We start from the raw sequence: 21271 nt of genomic DNA, 5'->3' as shown, positions 1-21271 counted from the left end.
CGCGGTTACAAAAATACACCGGGCCATTTATAGGAACCGGAATTACTCCAATCTTCCAAATAACACAATTTGATAATGATAAGAGATGCACAAAATTGTAGACAACACCGCAGGACATTAAGGTTTTCTTGATGAAAAAAGTTCGTTCAAGTTCTAATTGACAATGACATCTGAATTTCCAAAAGGCAAAACCTATGAGAACCGAAAACCTAGACAAGTTAACTAGGAGGCGCCCCACTAAAGCCACCAGAACCTCGGCCAAATCCAGGACGTCCGCCGACACCCTGCATTGAGGAAGAAAGTCAGTGTTTTTAGGATGGATATTAATGCACTTTTGTCCCCTTCTTATGTTTATGTTTTCATACAAAACATGCTGAAGGATTCAGAACACAAAGAACAAAAACTTGTAAATTGAAGAAATAAGAGAATTCTCAAGCCCTTGAGAATTAAACATTAAAATGTTTCTTGTGTGAATCAATTAAAAAACACATTTTTTTGGGGACGATGTTCCGAAGATATACAAGAATATTCTTTAACACCTGATTTTATCATCTCAAATATAGAATTGCTGAACTTAAAAAGCTAGGTCATGCGGTCATGATTTTCTAAAGAGTTAATCATGATCTCAAACAGATACAGTAAACACAGAACTCACAAACTCTCGTCAAAACAAGAGGAAGGCAGAATACAAATGGAACTTATTCCTGATTGAGAAAAAAAGTTAATGACAGAAAAGTTACCCTGAAGGCAGGTTGGTAGTCAGCCGGTGCACCACCCTTATCACCATCAAATTCACCTGGTGGCCCTCGTGGACCGCCGCGGTAGCCATCTCTATCACCAAACCTAGGTCTGTCACCCTCAAATCTTGGAGGTCCACTATGCCATTAAAAAAAACAGCACATAATCACTAAAAAATGTATAAAGAAGATCGTAATTAACAAATTGCACGCCCCCCACAAAAGATAAAAACGAAATGCAGTAACTCCTTCAGCATCGAGAGAACAGAAGACAAAAGAGCTTAACAATTTATGACAGCCCAAATTCACACCGAAGTTACAATAAAAGAGCAAAATACACCTAATATATGATTTTGATCATTAAAGTAAAAACTAGATCTTATTGAACAGCAGACACAAATGACAAACATACAGCCAAATACTATTTCCAGTATCATCAATTGAGAATATGGTCAATCCTCATGTATGAATAACACATATCACAGTAACATAGACATCCAGAATCTACAACCCAACAAACAATCAGATGCATGAAAACAATCACCAATTTGATGTCATTGAGTACCGCAAGCGCCATGATTCTATTCAGGATCTCACACAGAATTCAGGGTGGAGATCGAACCAAAGGAGATGATTCAAAATATTAAGGTCGTGAAATTCAACTTTTATGAAAAACGTGTAATAGCGCAACATATTTATTTGTTTGAGAGGGGGGCAACCACCTCTCTTGCCTCCTTTGTCATAACCATTCAAAATTAACATGTGAAATTGATACTCTATCATCGGTAAACTAAACACAGTCTAAACCACCTAACTTAGCAAAGTATAGAGATCCAATAACCCATTAACAACAAACTTATACAATGGACACCGTTAACGTTCACGTGGTCGGAATTACCTAGCTGGGTAAAATATACAGATCCACCGAAAATGAACAACAAACACACACAAGGAGTAAACTTTATATATCCTCACCGAGGTCTATCTCCTGGGGGACCACCCATCGGTCGGCCCAGTGGCTTGGCAGACTTCTTCAGTGTAGCAGGCACAATCTCTGATGGCAGGTTGAGGTACGTGCGCAAGAACTCAATTCCATCATTGGTAAGATACCAATAATAATGCATCCATGCGAAAGTCTCCCGCACGTATTCCTTCGATTTGAAGCTCTGCAAAAGCTTAATCACCTGGAGATTGGGAACATCGATTTCTGGATGCTTTGCGAGATTAAAATCCTTCTTCGCATAGCACACACCCTCTGTAAACATGCCAAAAAAGGTATCACAAACAGTATGAGCAAAATTCAACGCCTTTAAATCAAAACTACAACGTTCACATTAAAAGCACACACAAATGCGTTTACCTACGCCAAAATGCGCCTCAGAATTAATAATTGCATTCATAAATCTCTATACACATGCAAGAATCCAGAATACCACAATATTAATATGACCTTGGAAAAGATACTTCGAGATCTCTCTCCGGTTCTTCTCTGGGATAATCTAAATGAGAAATTGAATGAAAATAACATATAAATCAATAAAGAGGGAAATGATTAAATTATAGTAAAACAATAAACAAACTTCGAGAGATTAATGGTTGTGGATATGCACAGTACCATGGTTACCGAGCAATTCGACAGCAGGAGCAGCTGAATTCTGGGTGCGATTAGTACAACGAAACGAAGCCCTACTATTTAGATTTTTTATTTATATATTTGGGCTTGAAGCTTGGCCTTTTATAATATGATTTGGGCTAAGCCCATAATATCATTTTTTTAAAACCATGTATTAAAAATAATTTTCTGTTCCTATCATGTCATAAGTAAAATATGATAAATATGTAATAACAATTTTGATCCTCAAATGTAAGTTATCTATGAGCATATGCATTTTTCTTTTCAAATTTTACAGTTTGAAATTTCCCTTAAAAAAAACTTTGTAGAGACACCATCTTGATAATTGGAGCGATATAATCTTCGCTTACTGTAAGAGAGACTAGAGTTCGAACAACCATCTTCTGTGTATACAATATATCTCATTTAAGATTCTATGACGTTTTGAAAATCGTGTTTAAGAGTTTGGATGGATAAGCATTATTTAACTTTTTAAGAACAAATGGTATTTTTTTGAAACAGAAGAACAAAACCACAATAAACGATAGAAGAAAAAAGGAACCTCCGCTTGACAGCCTTTGCATTTGCCAGCGTCCGGCGACTACCTTTGATCAGTGACGTCTATGCCTCTAAACCTTACTTTAAGGTATGTGGATTTTCTATAGCAATTGACTAATTTAACTTACTATTTTTAAGTTTTCAAGGTATCTGATTTTTTTTATTTCATTAATCATTAGGAAATCAACATGTATATAATGCATAGATTTTTTAAAAGAAAATCTATAAAACCAAAAAAAATAAAGCATTGGAGATGTCAGGATTGAAGAATTTGATTTTTCACAACTATCGACAAATCTTGGACTAAGGATTTCAATTTTTGCTTATGATGCCAACATTAGGGATCAAGTTCGAGGGGCACATTTTAAAAAATGTCATTGTCAACCTTGAATCTATGAATTCCCAAAATGAAAATTTAGAATAAGCCAAATTTAGACGGTTAAATTCATCACGGTTTAAGAAATTCGGTGATTCGTTGGAGTATAATATAGAAAAATATGTCGTATATTGTTTGCCTCGCTATCTCTTCAAGACATCTAATGAAAAACAAGTATTATGGGAGGCTTTTGTTAGCCAATGATTAAAAAATCGAAATGATAGAGATATTTAAATATTCATGTGGTCAGCATGACACTAAATATCATAAACTCGAATGAAATATGAAACATTGATGAATCAAGATCAGGTGCGATTTTAACACATATATCTTATATGTATTTGACTTGATTTATGTTAGTTTTCGAGTAAAATTATTTGTTTTGATACTTATTTACGTCTTTGATAGGAATTTCAGCATTATTTACTTTCAAGGTAGAAAGATGTGGAAATGGACAAAAATACAAAAAGAAAAACGCGGAAAAAAAAAATAAAAACAAATCAACAGCGGGAGAGCCCAGGCGCCAATAGTTCAAAAAGACCAGAGCCCCATCACTTATTTTTCAAAGCCCCAGCACCATAGTTTCGTAAAAACTTGTGATGCTCGATTACTCTGAATACTGTTAATTATAAAACAATATTGATTAAATTAAAAGTGTAGAATTAAATGGTTTAAAATATTTTAAATGGACCTCATGGTTTATAAAAATTTCGACATTAATCTCCTCGTCGTGAATATAACATATCACAAATTTTAAATATCTTTAAAATAAAAATGACTCAAAACGACGCAGTTGAATTCATAAACAGTCAAGTGCAAGTATCGACAATAAACAATCCAACAATCTATAAACATAAGTTCAAATAAGCCGATAAGGTTCTGAACAAGCAAACACAATTCCAAATAAGCATACAATTCACGGGACATTTCCTCAAGAAATCAAATCTGAAGCTATTAACTATCGATAATGATACGAAAAAGTCGACAAAACGAATTAAATCGAATAAAAGTCCCATTTTCAGCAGCCTACTATATCGCACAAAATGTGGAATCGAGCTCAAATATTTACCAAGAATCGGTGCTTAAACGAACAGTGGTATTCTCGTCGTGGTGGCTCGCCGGAGACTCGGCGGAATCGCGTCGTAAAGGGGCTAAAATGGCTGGAATTCGCAGGAAAAGCAAGGAAGCATTTAGGGATTCGATCAACAATCTAAACATGGACTAAAACTCATCGAGAGACTCGACAAAAATGGCCGGAAATTGCGAGCAAATCGGAGCTTGAACTCTCGCATAAAAAGGGCTAGGCTCTGCTCTATGGCTCGATTTCCTTCGGTTCAAGTCGCTACAGGGGTGGTGATGACTTGAGCTATCTGTGGCGGTGGTCGGAGCTCGTTTTCAGTGGCGGCGCGGTCTGGTTCTGGAGCAGGGAGGGACGAGTATATGAATTTTATATTGTTTTAAATATCCGATATTCAAAATTACATATTTTAAACACATTTTTTTAAATTTATTTGATACAAATATTTATTTTAATTAAATCTCTTAATAATTATTCTAAGGGTGCGTTTGGTTGGAGTGATTAGGTTAAACCCACCAAATCCAATGTTTGGTACGATTTTTATTTAACCAACTCAATTCCTCTTATTAATGATTAGGTTGTATTATGTGTGATTAAATAATATTTCTTTTCCCCTAGGATTATTTATCCAACTCTTAATCCATCTTATTTTTTCAATTTTACCCTTCTTCTATATCAAAACGCACCACCACTTCCCGCTGCCGCCGACAGACCATCGCCGCCCATCCCCACCGCCGCCGGCCGGCCGGCCGACCGTCACTGCCGCCGCCTCCGCTGCCGGCCGACCGCCGCCGCCTCCGTCCGGCCACTACACCGTCGTCCTCCCGCCGTCGCAATAGTAGAAGAGCAATTTAGTTAATTCATCAAAAGATTCTAAATCATCTCATTCTTAATAATTATACCAAACATAATATTATTTTATCATTTTCTACCTCAATCATTTTCTTTATCATTTATCTCTTAATCATTTCATTATTTTATCTTTCAACCAAACACAGCCTAATAATACTAAATTACTGGATAATAATTTACAGGATCTTACAAACTTGCGTTGAAAATTTTCAAGAGACGTCCCAGCACCGAGGTTTCATAAAAATCAGCGTTTGGGAATTTTGACTCGAAACCTACCTATGTTGGGCTTTCTGCATCATTTTTTGACATTTAATGATGCAGATGGTGTAAATAAAAGATGACGACCGAATTTAAAGGAGATAGATACACTTTTCATCATTATTTTCACCCTCGAAAACTCAACCACACAACACTAAACATTCAAGGAGAATTGGGACATGAATTTGAGGTCTGCAATTTTCTTTGAAGTTATTGAAAGAAAATCATAGACTTTGATTAAATTTTTTTTTGCTCGATTTTTATAAAGATATTGAAGTCGGCATTAGAATAGTAAAATTTGCTCGACATTTGGGAGAGATTGTGAATAATACTTAAGATTTCTTGGCCTATATAGTTGAATAGGTGATATTATAAATTGATTTGACTCACACGAATGATGATTGAGTAAAATCTTGTATCCAGAACTGTGTACCCAAAGCCGCATTGCAAATCCTCACTATTTAATTTAGTTTAGTTTATTGAAATATGAAGCCTTGATTTTCTAAATAAAGATGATATTATTTTAATTAAAATATCTAGTGTCAACATAAATTTTCAATTCTTGTAAGAAAGACACTCTACTCATCATAACTAAAACATGGCACCGTGCACTTGCGAGAAAAAAATCACGCAATTGGCTATTTCAATCAGTTTTTGCAAATCAATCAAAAAAAATGTGGAATGATTATCGTATCCGTCTCAATGCTTTGATTTATTGTTTCAGAGTTTTATTGCTTGATTGTTGGAGTTTTGTTGCAACAAGGGCATTCATTTCGAGGTCACGACGAAACTGAAAGTTTTCCTGATCCATGTAACATTCTTATCCAACATGAGTTTTTAGGGGTTTTTAATAAAGAGATTAATCATGTAGGAGAGTATCGATTTCAAATAACCAATAGTTGATAGATTTAGTGGTTTCGGGTGAAAATAAAAACAAAAAATCCAAATTATTATATGAAAATCAAATATTGAAAAGTATATGATTAAAACTCAAAATAGATCAATTTAGAATGCTAAAATTGTAATTTTTCACATCACAAGTTCGATTCTTTACTAACACTTTCTCGGACGAACTTGTCATACAAGATTTACCCAATATGATTTATTTGACTAGCATAGTTTGTACATTGTTGCGTAACCGAAAGTTAACCGATACACATCATGAAACATCTATTGAAGACTTTGTATATGTAAGGGTAGAGCTCAAGAAAGCCCGTTTAAAGAAACACTTTTAAAACTAGTGAGTATTGCGTATAATTCTCCGAGTGATGTTAATATTTATACACGCTATTTTGTTTACTTTCTATTTGACGAAAGAAAATAAATGTTGATTAAAGTTTGAATTATTTTTTTGGAGGTACTTAAAGTTTAGAGCAGGGCTCTTGTGAGACAATCTCACAAATCTTTATCTGTGAGACGAGTCAACCCTACATATATTCACAATAAAAAGTAATACTCTTAGCATAAAAACAATATTTTTTCATGGATAACCCAAATAAGAGATCCGTCTCACAAAATACGACCCGTGAGATCGTCTCACGCAAACTTTTGCCTGAAGGTTTAAAATCATTTGTATTTTTTAATAGCTGTAAATCATCAAATGCTACTTTGTGTCAGTTTTTTTATGAACGCTGACGTTTTTTCAGCTTTTTTCTATGTTTTTATTTTTGGAGAGATTTTGAAAAGACAGAAAAAGTATAAAAACTTCAAAAGTATAGTATTGATAAACTAAGAATAAATTAAATATGAAGTTGCATAAGATAACTGTAATTTAATTTAAATTTTATCATATAACAAACATGACATAAAAGATTAAAGCAAACACATGTTTGTAACAAACCACAAAATATACATAGAAAACCAAAACAGTTAAATATCAACTAAATTATTATCATTATTATTATTTATTTTTGGAACTAAACATTGGCTTTGCTAGTATTTACTAAAATTTTGGTTTAGTTTGTTATAAAATAATATCACTGTTTCCTTCAGATTTGGAAGGTAAAACAAAACTTGGTGAAAAATAAATATTCATCATCAAAACTATGTTAAAAAGTATTCTTTTGTGAATTCTAAATGAAAATCTAGCGAATGGGAAAATGTATTCTGAGAAACTTCAGCATTTCACTCCTCATCCGAACCTGAAGTCTCCGAACTAGACGATGACTCTTTGCCTTTTCCATTTACTTTTCCCTTCGAAGAACCTTTCTCTTTTGATTTCTGTTTCTCGTCTTCATCTTCGCTGTACTCGCTATCGATATCCTCATCTTCCTCTTCTTCGGACTCCTCTTCCTCTTCAACCCCATCCTCCGGAACTGCTCCTCCATCGACCAGCCCACCCCTGGTCCCAGCTCGTGTCCGTCTCAGAACTTTCAGCTTTAACGGCACTTTTTTGTCGCATCCGATCCAAGAATCGCACAACAAATAGCACATCAAGTTATAGTTCCCTTCTGCCATGGCAAGAAACTTACCCATTGCAAGCCGAGACCCGCTCTTAACTCGCTGGACCGCTTCCTTTATAGCAGCACTTGTTTCCCTTGGATTAGCCGTGAGAACCTCCATTCTTTCTTCGATTGCCGTTGAAGCAGCGCTAATAGCAGCAACGTCATCCATAAAACTGACCTTCTGGGAGAACCACACGGTATTTGTATTGGGATCAGCGAGTAAAAACCAGAATTTTTCTTCTTTGTGGAACGGATAACGTGGGCTGTGGGGAAGGGCACCAATCAAGCCATTCAATCGTTTCAGGGTGATCCAAGCTTGAACAGTGACTACGTCACCCTCTTGTACGCCATCCTCTCCTTCAGTGCAGCACTTAACGTCTATCGTAACTGAAGGAATCAGTTCCATTACCTTTTCCACATCTTGCACTTCAGGAAGCGATATTTCGGCCACTTGAGTCAGAAGTTTGGATCGTTCTTGAGTATTCATTTCCTGAAAATCTTGGAAAGTGCGCACCTTCCGCAAAAAAGTGCAAGGGAAAGAACAAGATTTACAAAAATTTAGTAGGTAAAATATTTAAAAAATTACACTTGCAATGAAACTGGGAGTACGTATCAAATACATTATGTAAATAAGTCTTTGCCACCCATGAGAGTCTAAACATAAGAAGATGCAACACAAAATTCTACTGTGAGGAAGAAAAGGGAGAGGCAGACATATTTACCTTCCGAGTGATTTTCTTGATTATATCCTCATTAAAATGTGGAAGCTGTAAAAAAGGTGCAATTCCATCAGCAGAACCTCCTGCAGCCTTTCTTGCACTAAGAGGAACAGCCTACATCATAGACCCATCAATTAATTGATATAATTTGAGGTAGAATGTTAGCCGAATTGAATGAATGGATTCGTTTAAATGGTTATGTTTCATATTCTTGAAAATCATACTTCAGCCATCACCTGAACAATACACTGGGAAAGTTCAACAACTCCTATGGTAGGCCTAAGCCAGCCTTGCCCCTTAGAAGTTCGTGGGATGATCGCCATCTGCATGACAAAAATGATTACAATAGTCAAGAGGCCGGCAATCGGCACGCAGAATATGAAGAAATACGACCGATTTGAAAAACACAACAAAAAAAAGTTCAATATCCCGAAGGAAAATAACAATTAAGCTCGATTTCCCAATAATTAGGGTGATCATTTCGTAAATGACACAACATAGTACAATAGGGACCAGCACTTTCATAGAAGGTTCGAGGAGAGTTTGGACACCAAAACACCGAACTTAGATCAGTAATATACTAGGCGGGACCTTTTTTAAATACTTTTTCTGACCCAAAAAAAAAAACAGAAATAATTTTACATTTGGATAAAATAGGTAAAAAAAAAGAGGTTTTTATCAAGGTCGTGAAGTAAAGGCCCTAAAAGCAACATACATAAGCTTCTTAATTTCAGCTGTTTTAGGCATTTAAATTTAAAATTAAAAGTCCTAACAACTATTATTCATCTTTAAAAAAAAAATTTGAAGTAGATTGTTCGTTCAAATGCCCTCTCAGTATTGAAGTATTAATTGCAAATCTTCTAACTTTTAATGAGTTACCACTTTTTAAGCAAACAACCCGGATCGAAAATTGTCAGGAACCCATTATAATGCAATTAAAGATTTCTTTTTTTTATTGATTTGGATATATCAAATTTTCACTTTCATGAAAGTTTTAACAGGTGGGAGTAATTTGGGGACATGGTGCTGGAAAATACATTTGCGAGTAAAAGGTACAAAAACGTTAAACCTACAGGGATAACCAAATATTATAATAAAAATATTTCGAAAGTGGTGACCTTGGTCAGCTCTTCAAGAAGACGAGGTGCGAATTCCAGAACCTTTTTGCAATCACGTTCCAAATCTGGGGATAATAATGTCGTTTCACGAGTCAAGTGTGCTTGAATCAACAGTTCTGTCTGAAGAATGGTGAAGGAAAAGGTAAATTCAATAGTTTAAAGACATATTTCTCTTGTTGAATTATAAACCAAAACAAAATTCTCCATTAGGACATTGGCTTTAGGTTCTCGTTTACCTTAACAAGCGACGGATGCTGCTTCCAGAACTTTGCTTGTTCCTTCTTTATATTTTTGAGGTCTAGGTTCAACTCGCTTCTTACAGTCATAAAGAGTTTGTGAAGAGGTTCATCATCGGTTCTTCGAACCGGAATCTCAAAAAATTCAGCAGCTTTTATGAAGATTTCCATGATTTTACTGAAAATTACAATCATCATATCCCACAACTGAGATTTTATTTATAGACATGTATTAATAAGTCAAATAAGCATAATTAAACATGATAACTATAAGTGAATTTCGTTACATGTGAAAAGAGACATGTTAATTAAGACATTAAAAATTACCCTTACAAATTTTCATATGTAATACGAATCGTACTCGAGAAATAAATGCAACAAAAAAAATGTATACCTAGGGGCCAATGAAGGCTTTATCAAGTGAAAATAGGCTCCCAGTGTGTCATTCTTGACATAATTTCCGGTATATTTTGCAGATCTCGAAAGATATATAACGGCCATCATAAGTGGCAACAATATACAGACTCCAACTATACCTATTAATAGTACACCACTTGACGCACCATCAATATTAAGAAGAAACTGAGGAAGGGCGATTCCCATTTGAAACCCCTGCGCCATAAATAATTTAGTATCAGCTTTGTTTCATTCAGTTTTATTTATAGAAGTTGGATAAGCTTATCTTTCTAGCTACAATACCTGCCTACCATCAGGATGGCCATATTTTTCAAAATTTTCGCGGGAAATTGGATCGGTCAGGGCCTGGTAAGCTTTGGATATGGACTCGACAAAATACTTGTGAGCAGCTACAAAATTGAAATTATTGATATTAACATGTTGAAGAAGGTCTCAATTTGTCATCGATTAAACTCTAAATAGCATGCTAAATTACAAAATATAAATAACCTGGATCAGGGTTCTTATCAGGGTGGTATTGAATGGAGAGTTTCCTATATGCTTTCTTAATCTCAGATTCTTTAGCTCCAATCTCTAATCCAAGAATACTGAATGGTTCAAAGACTTGAACCTAAGTTACCACATGGTGGCATTATTATCGAGAGAAGATCATTAATCCCATGTGAACATAAACTCAAAACATGTAGGAAAAAACATGTTTATAACCATAGAATAATGAGAGTAGTTTAGATATTGTTGGTAGGACAAAGCGTTTTCAGTTAAGCCATAAATTATAGCTGTTAATGATTGTGTAATATAAAACTTCCAAGTGTACGATGATCCAAATACTACATTTGGCTCATTGCCAATAGGCAACCAAACAGGGCAATAGTGGCAATTGGTACAACCAACAATTGCTCCAACTTGCAATTCATGAAAAGCGAATAGATTAACTTGGCTTTGCACGAAATGTAAAATCAAGTGATGGGCAGCCTACTAGAATAATGGGACAATTGTGGCAACTCAACAACTATGTAAATTACGTTAACGGAATACCTCACGACTAATGTTCTTTAAGTAATAAACGAGAATTCCCACAGTGATCCATAGCAGCACGAGAGTGAAGTTACCACATGTTGATACATTTGCAATCTGGGGAAGGAAAAACGTGAATCAGATGGTAAAAAATACTATTAATTACATCCTTAGTTAAAATAGAGATACAAGTTGAGTAACAAACTACAGACCCGTTTAAAAATCGATTTGCGATATTTCCCTGATCGAGCACAGTCAAAACAATCACAGTGGATGCTCTTCGTTTTCTTTGAGGCAGCACGGAATAACTTCAGTATCGTATAAGGCACCAAAGGCAAAGCGATCATTGACAAAACAAAAATTGGAAATAGAGCATTATTTTCTTCAGAATCAGCCATCGGAATGCTCAATGTCTGTGTTGTATACCAAAACTACACCTGCAATTGAAGTTTTAGAGTGAATGCTCCGACTTAAGATCCAAGAACAAGAAACACCATGTCAAACCACCTAAGAAAACTAAAATTTCATAAAAAAATGACCAATGAAGTGACAAGATAATAATCAAACTTTCTGGATGTTTGGGGTGGTTTCCGACAGATTGAGCTGGCAGTATCTATTCAAGTCTGCCCTTTGTTAATTCTCTAGTATGGCTTTTACCTTCGAGTTCTGTTAGCTGTTAATGTCTTTCTGTTATTATTTCTCAACATACATGATACGGCCTTCGTTCATCAATTCCAGACATTAAAATCATAATGCATGACACAGGCTTCGTTCATCAATTCCAGACATTGAAATCATATTAAATTCGTACAAATATTACAAATCCAACAAAAAGAAAACCTCGATCCAGAAATATAATTGCATTAACAATTACTAAAAGCACATCAAAACCAACACAAAAAACCCTTGAAAAAAATGGGATCTTTTAGCATTAGAATTCCAGATAAAACCCAAAATAAACCAAAGACAATAAACCTCACCCCGCAACCCAACCCACAAGAAGGAAAAACAAAACCCTCGGTAAAACCCATAAAACTAAAGACCATTACAAACCAACTCAAATTCAAGAATAACATTCGAACCCCACAAAAAATTCCGCAAGAAAAGTCAGTCATAGATCAAACAACAGTGAGCAAGGCACGTAATTTAAGATGAAAATTACCTCGAAACTGAAATCTAATCACAGTTCCGTTCGTTTCAGCCTACAGCAAACGAAAAAAAAAAAGCCAGTCTTCTGTGAGATGGTTCGAAGATTTAAGAGGGGGTCTGGAATGGAGTGACTGCCACCTCAATTTCGTAATTCTTGGAAAAACTGTAATCTTTCGTCAATGTGTAAATTTGTGACGGAAATCTCATTGGAAATCTCCCAGTTTAGCCTTATTATTATTATTATTATTATTATTATTATTATTATTAGTTAGGACACTACAGATTGCACAGAATTTATAACAAAATCTGAGCTACCATTTAGTCAAAGATGAACAATAGTATGTAAAATCTTGTTTAGTAAAATGGTTTTTTTATGACATCATATATCCAAAAAATGCCACGATTCTCGAGTTTGAGTCTTTTTAAATCACATCCGATATAAAAATATGATTTTTAAAATAATGAGATTATATAATAATGACTTAAATGAAATTAAAGATTAGCTAGCTTTTTTTTAAAAAAAATCCAATTTCTCCATGTTAAAATAAATTAATTTATCAAATATAATTTTTTAAAAAAACAACGTATAAAAGTATATAGTAATGTGTTTATTTTGGAAGTCAGATATTTTAATTAAAACATGTTGATCGCACTGTTTTCTGAATTAAGGCATTGAGCAATTAATTCTTCACTGCAATAATATAACTGACATTTGACATGACAGGGAAATAATATTACCAAAACAATGAAATTTTTGGATGTATTGCGTGAGTCCGGATATTTAGTTTACTCTATTTGCAAGAGGCCGTATGCCAAATTCTAAAAAAACATGGGTATTATGTTTTTTTTTTCAATTTTCACCGTTCAATTTGTCCGAAATATAAGAATGGCAATGGGGCAGGATGGGGGCGAGATGTTTTCCCCATCCCTATTATTTTTAATCGATGATTCCCTATTTAATCCAACGGAGATTAGATTCCTATTCAGTCATCATACCCGGTTCTATCTAATTGGTTTGAAAGTTCTCAAATCGATTTTGTGGACATTAAATCTTAATCATAGTTCTCATTTTCGCTTCAGATAATGGTAACGAGGTGGGCCGAATTTGTCATCATCATCCACGACCTGACATGAGTTAAATCATTATTCATATCACCGTTTCAAATATCGGTTTAATTAACCAAAAATATATTTATATTCACTTAAATAATATTATACAATAATCCAATTACAAATATAAATATTAATATTGCTTAAACAATACAAAATTTTGTAACTTACAGTTTTAATAACAAAAAAATAAGAATATATAATTAACATGAAGTGACTACTGACGAGATCATTAATGAGATTTGAATATTATGAATTTGAGTTTTTCTTAATTATTTAAAAAAAATTATTATTAGTAATAATATAAGTTCGAGGATCACCATTTGTTTTGAGAATTTTTGGAAAATGGCTAAATACGATTTATTTCAGGTTTTTCTCGTGAGAAAAATTGTCCTCCCCACCAGTTTTAACCAAAAACGACGACCCTAATATTCTCTTGCAAAATCGCTGAGGGGACACACGTTTTATTTGTTGAGAGCGATAAAAGATCTGGCCTCGAGATTTCCTTTCAGCTTCCCCACTCTTCTCCCATGGCCTCGGCCGGAGACCGCCGCCGCTGCCCCGCCACCCACCTTCCGCGCTTCCTCCACACGGCTGCCACTAATCTATCATCTTTCCTCACCCCCAAACCTGCATATCTGCCGCCACGTTCTTCCAAAATTCACCTCCCTTTCCTCCTTCCGGACTCGCCAATATCACTTGTCTCCCAGTCGGATTCAGCCCAGACCGATTCGCTTTCCTCAGCTGAGTCAAGAGAAACCCCTTTTTCTTCGTCCCCGGCAATCGAAAGCTCGCCTTCTTCAAATGCTGGTTCTGGGTTCCCTTCTACAGTTCGAATTTCAGCCGGACGAGGTGGCGGACCTGCTTTTGTTGGGCAGGTTTTCAGTATGTGTGACCTTTCTGGCACCGGTTTAATGGCCGTCTCCACTCATTTTGACCTCCCTTTTATATCCAGAAGGTATAAGTCTTGTCTGGACTTATCATAATTTACAAAGCATAAAAGAAACCTTTTTGTTTGATTGTAGTATTCAGGCCTTTGTAATTTTTCTTTCACTGTGAATTTCATATGCGTTCAAGCAAATTGTTTCTGAAGTTTCTGTAGAAGAAAATTGATTCGAAAGCGCAAATATGAACCCTTTTCGTTTTTGCTTTAGAATTTACCCGTGTGACTGTGTCAGAATGTTTGGTTCTCCCCTTCAAATTACTCTTGAATTTGATGGGTTCGAGGTCTGATTTATATTCGGAATTCTAGTTTTCCACGGTGCTTTAATTTGGAAACAATGAGATTAAAATGTCTTCAAGGAAAAATAACTGAATCACCAAGTTCTGAGTTAGCATGTTGGTTCGAATACAGTTTATTTTACTCTTGTTTATTCTAAATTCTAATAAGGGTGGATGATATGACCAATTCCTGAAACTGAATTTGACAATTATTCTGGATGACTGCTATTTAATGGCTGCTTTAAGTATGTAAAAATTGATCCATGTAGCTGCGACAATTACGAATGCAGCACCTTAATATATTAAATTATTAATTATATTGAGGTTCCTAATTAGTTAGAATTGGTTGATTCTTTAACTTTGTTTTCACCTACATTGTTTTCTTTCTCGATAGACCGGCATTTACTGGCCTATCTATGTTGCAAAATTGCTTATTTTTCGGGTTGCTTCATGCTTTTTTTCATTACTTATATATCCCGTTAATCTTATTGATAGGACACCGGAGTGGCTGAAGAAAATGTTTGCAGCAGTGACCAAGGGTGAAAGGAATGGCCCTGTGTTCCGTTTCTTTATGGATCTTGGTGATGCTGGTATGATTTAGTAGCATAATCTTCCTTTTTTTTTCACCATGTTTTTCTTTCTGTAAAATGGTCACTGTTTGATAGAAAGATTATCCTTTTTGAAATTTTAAGCCAAATTTTTTATGATTTTCCTAGTTAGTCAAATAGTTCGTTTTTTATTCTGATAGGTGTTTTTTATATTGGATTGGTGTCCAATGTGAATATTTATGATTCTTATCCGATTCTTTTGTCGACTTGTTTGATAAGATATCTATTTCTCCAAATGCTCGTGAGCTCCTATTTTCCAGATTTTTGTGAGGATATTGATGGTGGATTGAGATGACAAAATTCTAATTCATTATATCTCCAGTTTCTTATGTAAAACAGCTAAATATACCCAGTGGTGTGGTTGGTGCGTGCCGTCTTGACATTGCGTATGAGCATTTTAAGGTACCATCTCTTTCATTCCCATGGCAAATTTTGACTATATTTTGAATTCTTAATCTGTTATTTGTTCTTTCATTTTTTTATTTTTTCGCTGTGCTTTCTGATAGACAAAATCTACTTAATGTTTGCTTCTAGTGATTATAACATGAGCAACGACAGTCATTCGTCTACTGATATCATGTGAATTGTGTTTATTTTTTTATTTTTTCCATATGCTCAATATGATTTGTGATGTCATACAAGCCAACATGACTGCTAAGGTATAAAATTTGACACGAAACACATGGCTTTGAATGATGGCATTCCTTGCAAATTTGACCTTATCGGAATTTGAGGTTACATTTGATCTTTGAATTTTGAGTTGCAGCCATATTTATGTATAGTAGCATGTAACTTTTCATTTTATCGTGCCTTATATCGTTTTGTTAAGCCTAACATTTCCTCTTAATTCATGTGATACGCAGGAAAAGCCCGATTTGTTTCAATTTGTTCCGAACGAGAGACAGGTTAGAGTGTTAGGAACTTTTCCGTGACAAAACCTGGTAAAAAAAAACCCTTCAAATGACAAGTTTGCTGTCTTGGTCTGATTTTCCATCATTCACTTCCTTCAGGTCAAGGAAGCCAATAAACTCTTAAAGACCTTACCTAATGGTGATGGGAAAAGGAAAATGGTTGGTGTTCCTGTTTTTAGTGCTCAAAACTTGGATATAGCCATAGCAACAAACGATGGTATCAAGTGGTGAGTTAATTGATGCATACTATATGTGTTGATTGGGTGAATTTCTCGAGGAATTTCTGGTATTCGCAACTCATGGTAGCTTTCTTCGGTCAAATTCATTATTTTGTTCCTTTCTCTTTTTGTGATACTCATGATACTTATTTTATAGGTACACTCCGTACTTTTTCAACAAAACCATGCTCGATAACATTCTTGAAGAATCGGTAGATCAGCATTTCCATGCGTTAATTCAGACACGGAATTTACAACGCCGACGGGACATTGGTGATGACAACCTCTCTGCCGAAGCTATTGAAGAGATGGGAGAGAGCAATTTGGAGCCTTTAGAGGTACAAATACTCCTGTCTACCGTTGTGTACTGCTTAAAACTATCAAAATTACATTCTGAAAATATTTTGATGCATGTTTCTAGTTTATGTTGAAATTTCCCTGCTTTTGATAGGTTCAGGAAGTTCTGGATGAGATGGGCCATTCAGGTATACCGTTGAGTGTCGTATCAAAGGCCGCCGAGATTCAACTTCTGTACGCTGTAGACAGAGTTCTTCTAGGGAATAGATGGTTGCGGAAAGCCACTGGAATTCAGCCCAAATTCCCTTATATGGTCGACTCATTTGAGAAAAAGTACTTTCTTACCATTCGACAATATTATTTCGTAAGGATATTGCATTTTCCTTACGAGTTTATCCTGCTAATTTTACAAATATATTTTGCAGGAGTGAAGCTTCTTTTTTGAGAGCTAAAGAACCATGTAACCTAATATCCAATTCTAATTTCGGGGATGAAATTCAACCTCCGAGCCCTACATCATCATCTAATGCTGATGGCAAACAAGCACTTCTTCGGGATTTCCGGTTCCCTTTTGGAGATTGGTTTAGTCACCCCTGGTTGAAGCAACATAACCAGCAAAGCACAGTCAATTCGAGGTTTTCGCCATTCTCTTCAAGTCAATTTTCTTTTTTTCTTAAGATTTTCAAGATTGCGACTTTTACGTATAGAAATGGGAACTCTACAAAGAAAGACAAAGGAAAATCGCCTTTCCTTCCCAAGATCACCATGGTGGGTGTCTCGACGGTAGAGCCAGGGAAGATGAACAAAGCCACTTTGAGAAAGACCATGGATGATCTAACAAAAGAACTAGAACGGGTTGAACAGGAGACGAATAATTCTAGCTCGGTTAGTGACGAGGACAATTTTGACCAGAGGGATCCGCTATTTGTGGCCAACGTTGGGGACCAGTATTCTGGTTCATCAAGAACAGGCTCTGTCCGATGGGTTCGAGGAGGATCGGATTAGTGTTTGGACTGGTTTGGTGATTTTCGTTTTCTGTAAAATCAAGTTCGGAAAATATAAATTTGATTAGGTGAAATGGCCAATGTTTATGATTTTTTTTTATATTCCGGTTTATAATTTTTGGTGTCACGCTTTTGTCCGAAGTGTGGATAATATGTGCTTGATATAAAATTAATCACTTCTAATATAGGCTCTCCGATGACATTTTATTCAGCACTAAGAAATTGAGTGTCTTTTGGGGGGTCAACATATTTTTCCCCACTATAAAATGGAATTCTCCGCGACTTTGTTCAAAAAGTTCATAATTTGTTTCTCACCCATTGATACCCATCGAAAGTCGTGGGCATATATATTAAATTACATGAGAGTGATGATTACATCCATTGATGCAAGTATATGATTTTGATGTAATTTGAATCACAGAAAAAGAAAACATAAAAAATGTATATTTATGGAGTAGATCTCTTGTGAGATGGTCTCACGAATCTTTATCTGTGAGACGGACAACCCTACCTATATTCACAATAAAAAGTAATACTCTTAGCATAAAAGTAATATTGTTTCATGAATGACCCAAATAAGATATCCGTCTCACAAAATACGACCCGTGAAACCGTCTCACATAAATTTTTGTCATATTTATGCTATCATTGTCTTTCTTGTCCAGGGATGCAATATTTTTATCATAAAAATGTTTGTGAGATCGTCTCGTGAGTCAATTTTAAGAAACACATATATCATTTGGATCACTCATAAAAAATTATTACTTTTTATGTCAAAAATATTACTTATTATTGATAAACAGGCTGAGTTGACTCGTCTCAAAAGAGACCTACTATATTTATATATATTAAAAGAGGATCAAAACATATTGTTTTAACTATTATACGATTTAAATTATACAGTTATAATCTATTATAGATTTTGGTTAAAGACAAACTATATGCGGTCAATCATTACTAAATGTCCTATAATTATTTATTCTGCTCTAGTTATGATTATCAAATTGTTGATTAATTGCCCTTCAAAATTCATTGTCACAACAAATCAAATCACACCATCTCAACAAGTCTTGAAATTAAAAAGTGCCCACCACCATCCAGCCACTAATCGGTCTCCTCCTGCAAGTTGATCCATGTCCCTTCAGCTACAACAACAAAAGACAGAGAATGAACTGTTTCTCAGCGCCCAATTAAAGTAGAACCTCCGCAAAACTCCCAAATGGAAACCACATATTTTGCACGAAAAACAATATTATTGATCATTAAATGTTTGAGGAGATTGACGATTGAGACATGACATATATTCGACGCTAAAGAAATTTTGCTTTGCTCTTTTACGGTGTAGAAACACCACATTGTGTGAAGTCCAACTAGCTCACTAGTGCATGCCTTCCATCCTTCTTAATCCACAATTTTTTCTCATTCTAATAATTGCATTCATCTTTCTTTGCTTTTTTTTAGTGAGTGAATCACTCTTGGTTAAGGTAAATTAATTCCTTTTCATCTCATTACTATTTAAAATTCTGGTGGATTCATGGAGATCATCGTAGGTTAATTGAGTGTTGATCTATTCGTCGAAGAATGATCAAATAAATAAAAGTGTGATATTATACTGTTTAAAAAATGAAGTTCTGTCCTGCCGATGATACGATCAACACATAGAGTTTAGTTTTTTAAAATGTTTCTAAGCTTCTAGGCTTCTAGCCAATAAAATATTTAAAAATTTTATGTAGAAGTTAAAAGGGGAAGTTGGTGAAAAATCCCCAATCAAAATATTTCTTTGGGTTCACTCCCTACCCACAAAATTGTGGTACTATGTCATACAAAATGTGGTACATTTCATGTGGAAATGTGGTACACTTCATGTGGAAATATGGTACTAAAAAAGTACCCAGGGACTGAACACAAAAAAAAACGACGGTTGGGGACCGAAGGCCAATTTCTCGAAGTTAAAAAATGCTTAAAATAAGCTCTCGCAAACACTTAAAGTATTCCAAGTTCCCAAACAATATTAATTCCTACACTAGTTATCTTTATTCTTACACATTTACGATACAATTGCTCCAACTCCTACATGAAATTAGAATCCCTTCTCTTTTAAAATTTGTGTTATAGCCACCAAAAATTACTATTTTTCAATGTGAAATAATCGTATCTCGAATACATCGAGAAATAGCTCCAATACAAGTTTAACCATAAGTATCAAGTGGTGGTTGCAACGGTAGAAAATATCAATGTAAATTGTGTCAAATTGTATGTATCAGCACTCTATAAAAATTTAAAAAAACGAATAAACAATTATATAAAATTAAATGAATTTAAAACCACATGTTTATAAAAATCAGACATAAAATTTCTTACAAATGGAGTATATGTGGCCGAGTTTTTTTAACATAGAGATAAATATGCTTGATATTTTTAAAAAAATGAAAGATATATTAGTCTATTAATATTTTTTAGGACTTCTGTTTTTCTTAAGAATTTCCACATGGACGTGAGATGCAATTCTTATAATGCAAAAACTTGTGTGAGACGGTCTCACGGGTCGTATTTTGTGAGACGGATTTCTTATTTGGGTCATTCATGAATGTAGAACGGGTTTCTCTATAGTTTGGGCTGGAAGGTATTGGGCCAAGTAAAGGTAAAGTCCAATAAGTATGAGGAAGAAGATGGGCCAATCAACAATGCTGAGTTAAGAGCCCATAACTGGATACGAGAGAATGCAGTTAAAGGGGTTGGTTGATAAAGCGGGGGAATAACATAACAGATTGGATCAATCTTAACTTCATGAAAAGAAAAAGACTTCCAAAAGAAATACAAGCAAGGAGGAAACTGGTGATGCAATCGGAATACAGGAGATCGCGCAATACACCGAAGAAGTCAGAAGCAAGGAACACAAGAAGATATAAGGGAATAAGACTTTATCGGTTCTTGTAATTGTTTATGTTCTTTCTTTCGGCTGAGTTGAAACTCTGTGTATCATATGTTCTTCTGGTAATCAATAAAGGCTGGTGTGTTTCTCCGTGGATGTAGGTCTACAAAGGCCGAACCACGTAATCGTAGTGTGTTGATATTTGCTTGTGAGTAGTGTTTATAATTTGGTTGTCTTGGTTACTGATTGTTCAAGATTCTTGATTGAATCGGTGCTGCGTATTTACTCTTCTCGATATAAACTCCAACAATGAAAAATATTACTTTTTATGTTAAGAGTATTAATTTTTATTGTGAATATCGGTAGGGTTAATCCGTCTCACAGAGAAAGATTCGTGAGACCGTTCTCACAAGAGACCTACTCTTCTTATAAATTATAAATTTTAGCATTCTTGTAAAAATA

At 35.0% G+C, this 21271-nt stretch overlaps 3 protein-coding genes across 3 annotated transcripts; 1 reads left to right on the top strand and 2 right to left on the bottom strand.

The window, feature by feature from the left end:
• Positions 1-53: 53 nt before the first annotated feature.
• LOC140972251 (small ribosomal subunit protein eS10z-like) lies at positions 54-2440 on the bottom strand. The gene is made up of 5 exons (XM_073434700.1): positions 2353-2440; positions 2188-2236; positions 1713-1992; positions 741-876; positions 54-284 (listed from the first exon to the last, which is right to left on the bottom strand). The coding sequence occupies exons 1-5, from the start codon at positions 2353-2355 to the stop codon at positions 219-221; spliced, it is 534 nt and encodes a 177-aa protein (XP_073290801.1). The 5' UTR covers positions 2356-2440; the 3' UTR covers positions 54-218.
• Positions 2441-7400: 4960 nt separating this feature from the next.
• Positions 7401-12814, bottom strand: LOC140973773 (dnaJ protein ERDJ2A-like). Its single transcript, XM_073436835.1, has 11 exons — positions 12582-12814; positions 11632-11856; positions 11441-11536; positions 10895-11015; positions 10688-10794; positions 10383-10600; positions 9989-10166; positions 9753-9872; positions 8871-8957; positions 8638-8748; positions 7401-8429 (listed from the first exon to the last, which is right to left on the bottom strand). Exons 2-11 carry the CDS (start codon positions 11815-11817, stop codon positions 7596-7598), a joined length of 2058 nt encoding a protein of 685 aa, XP_073292936.1. The 5' UTR covers positions 11818-11856; positions 12582-12814; the 3' UTR covers positions 7401-7595.
• A 1298-nt stretch (positions 12815-14112) lies between these two features.
• Positions 14113-18122, top strand: LOC140973772 (uncharacterized). The gene is made up of 9 exons (XM_073436834.1): positions 14113-14636; positions 15395-15489; positions 15830-15909; positions 16371-16412; positions 16518-16645; positions 16794-16974; positions 17088-17266; positions 17359-17568; positions 17641-18122. The coding sequence occupies exons 1-9, from the start codon at positions 14209-14211 to the stop codon at positions 17936-17938; spliced, it is 1641 nt and encodes a 546-aa protein (XP_073292935.1). The 5' UTR covers positions 14113-14208; the 3' UTR covers positions 17939-18122.
• The last annotated feature ends 3149 nt before the right edge of the window (positions 18123-21271 follow it).

This window comes from Primulina huaijiensis, chromosome 3, assembly GCF_012295235.1.
Source record: "Primulina huaijiensis isolate GDHJ02 chromosome 3, ASM1229523v2, whole genome shotgun sequence".
Classification (NCBI taxonomy): domain Eukaryota; kingdom Viridiplantae; phylum Streptophyta; class Magnoliopsida; order Lamiales; family Gesneriaceae; genus Primulina; species Primulina huaijiensis.
The sequence above is the reverse complement of the archived record's forward strand: the minus strand, read 5'-3'. Positions and strand labels throughout refer to the sequence as shown.

Bases quoted from the DNA above. Each gene is read 5' to 3' on its own strand.
- LOC140972251 (XM_073434700.1), bottom strand. The intron at 1,993-2,187 runs GTCATATTAATA...GCATGTTTACAG, and splicing joins CTCGAAGTATCTTTTCCAAG to AGGGTGTGTGCTATGCGAAG. The intron at 877-1,712 runs GTGAGGATATAT...TTAATGGCATAG, and splicing joins CCCCCAGGAGATAGACCTCG to TGGACCTCCAAGATTTGAGG.
- LOC140973773 (XM_073436835.1), bottom strand. From the start codon at position 11,817: ATGGCTGATTCTGAAGAAAATAATGCTCTATTTCCAATTTTTGTTTTG. The intron at 11,537-11,631 runs GTCTGTAGTTTG...TTCCTTCCCCAG, and splicing joins GCAAATCGATTTTTAAACGG to ATTGCAAATGTATCAACATG. The intron at 10,167-10,382 runs GTATACATTTTT...TGTAATTTTCAG, and splicing joins AAGCCTTCATTGGCCCCTAG to TAAAATCATGGAAATCTTCA.
- LOC140973772 (XM_073436834.1), top strand. From the start codon at position 14,209: ATGGCCTCGGCCGGAGACCGCCGCCGCTGCCCCGCCACCCACCTTCCG. The intron at 16,975-17,087 runs GTACAAATACTC...TGCTTTTGATAG, and splicing joins GCAATTTGGAGCCTTTAGAG to GTTCAGGAAGTTCTGGATGA. The intron at 17,569-17,640 runs GTTTTCGCCATT...TTTTACGTATAG, and splicing joins CAAAGCACAGTCAATTCGAG to AAATGGGAACTCTACAAAGA.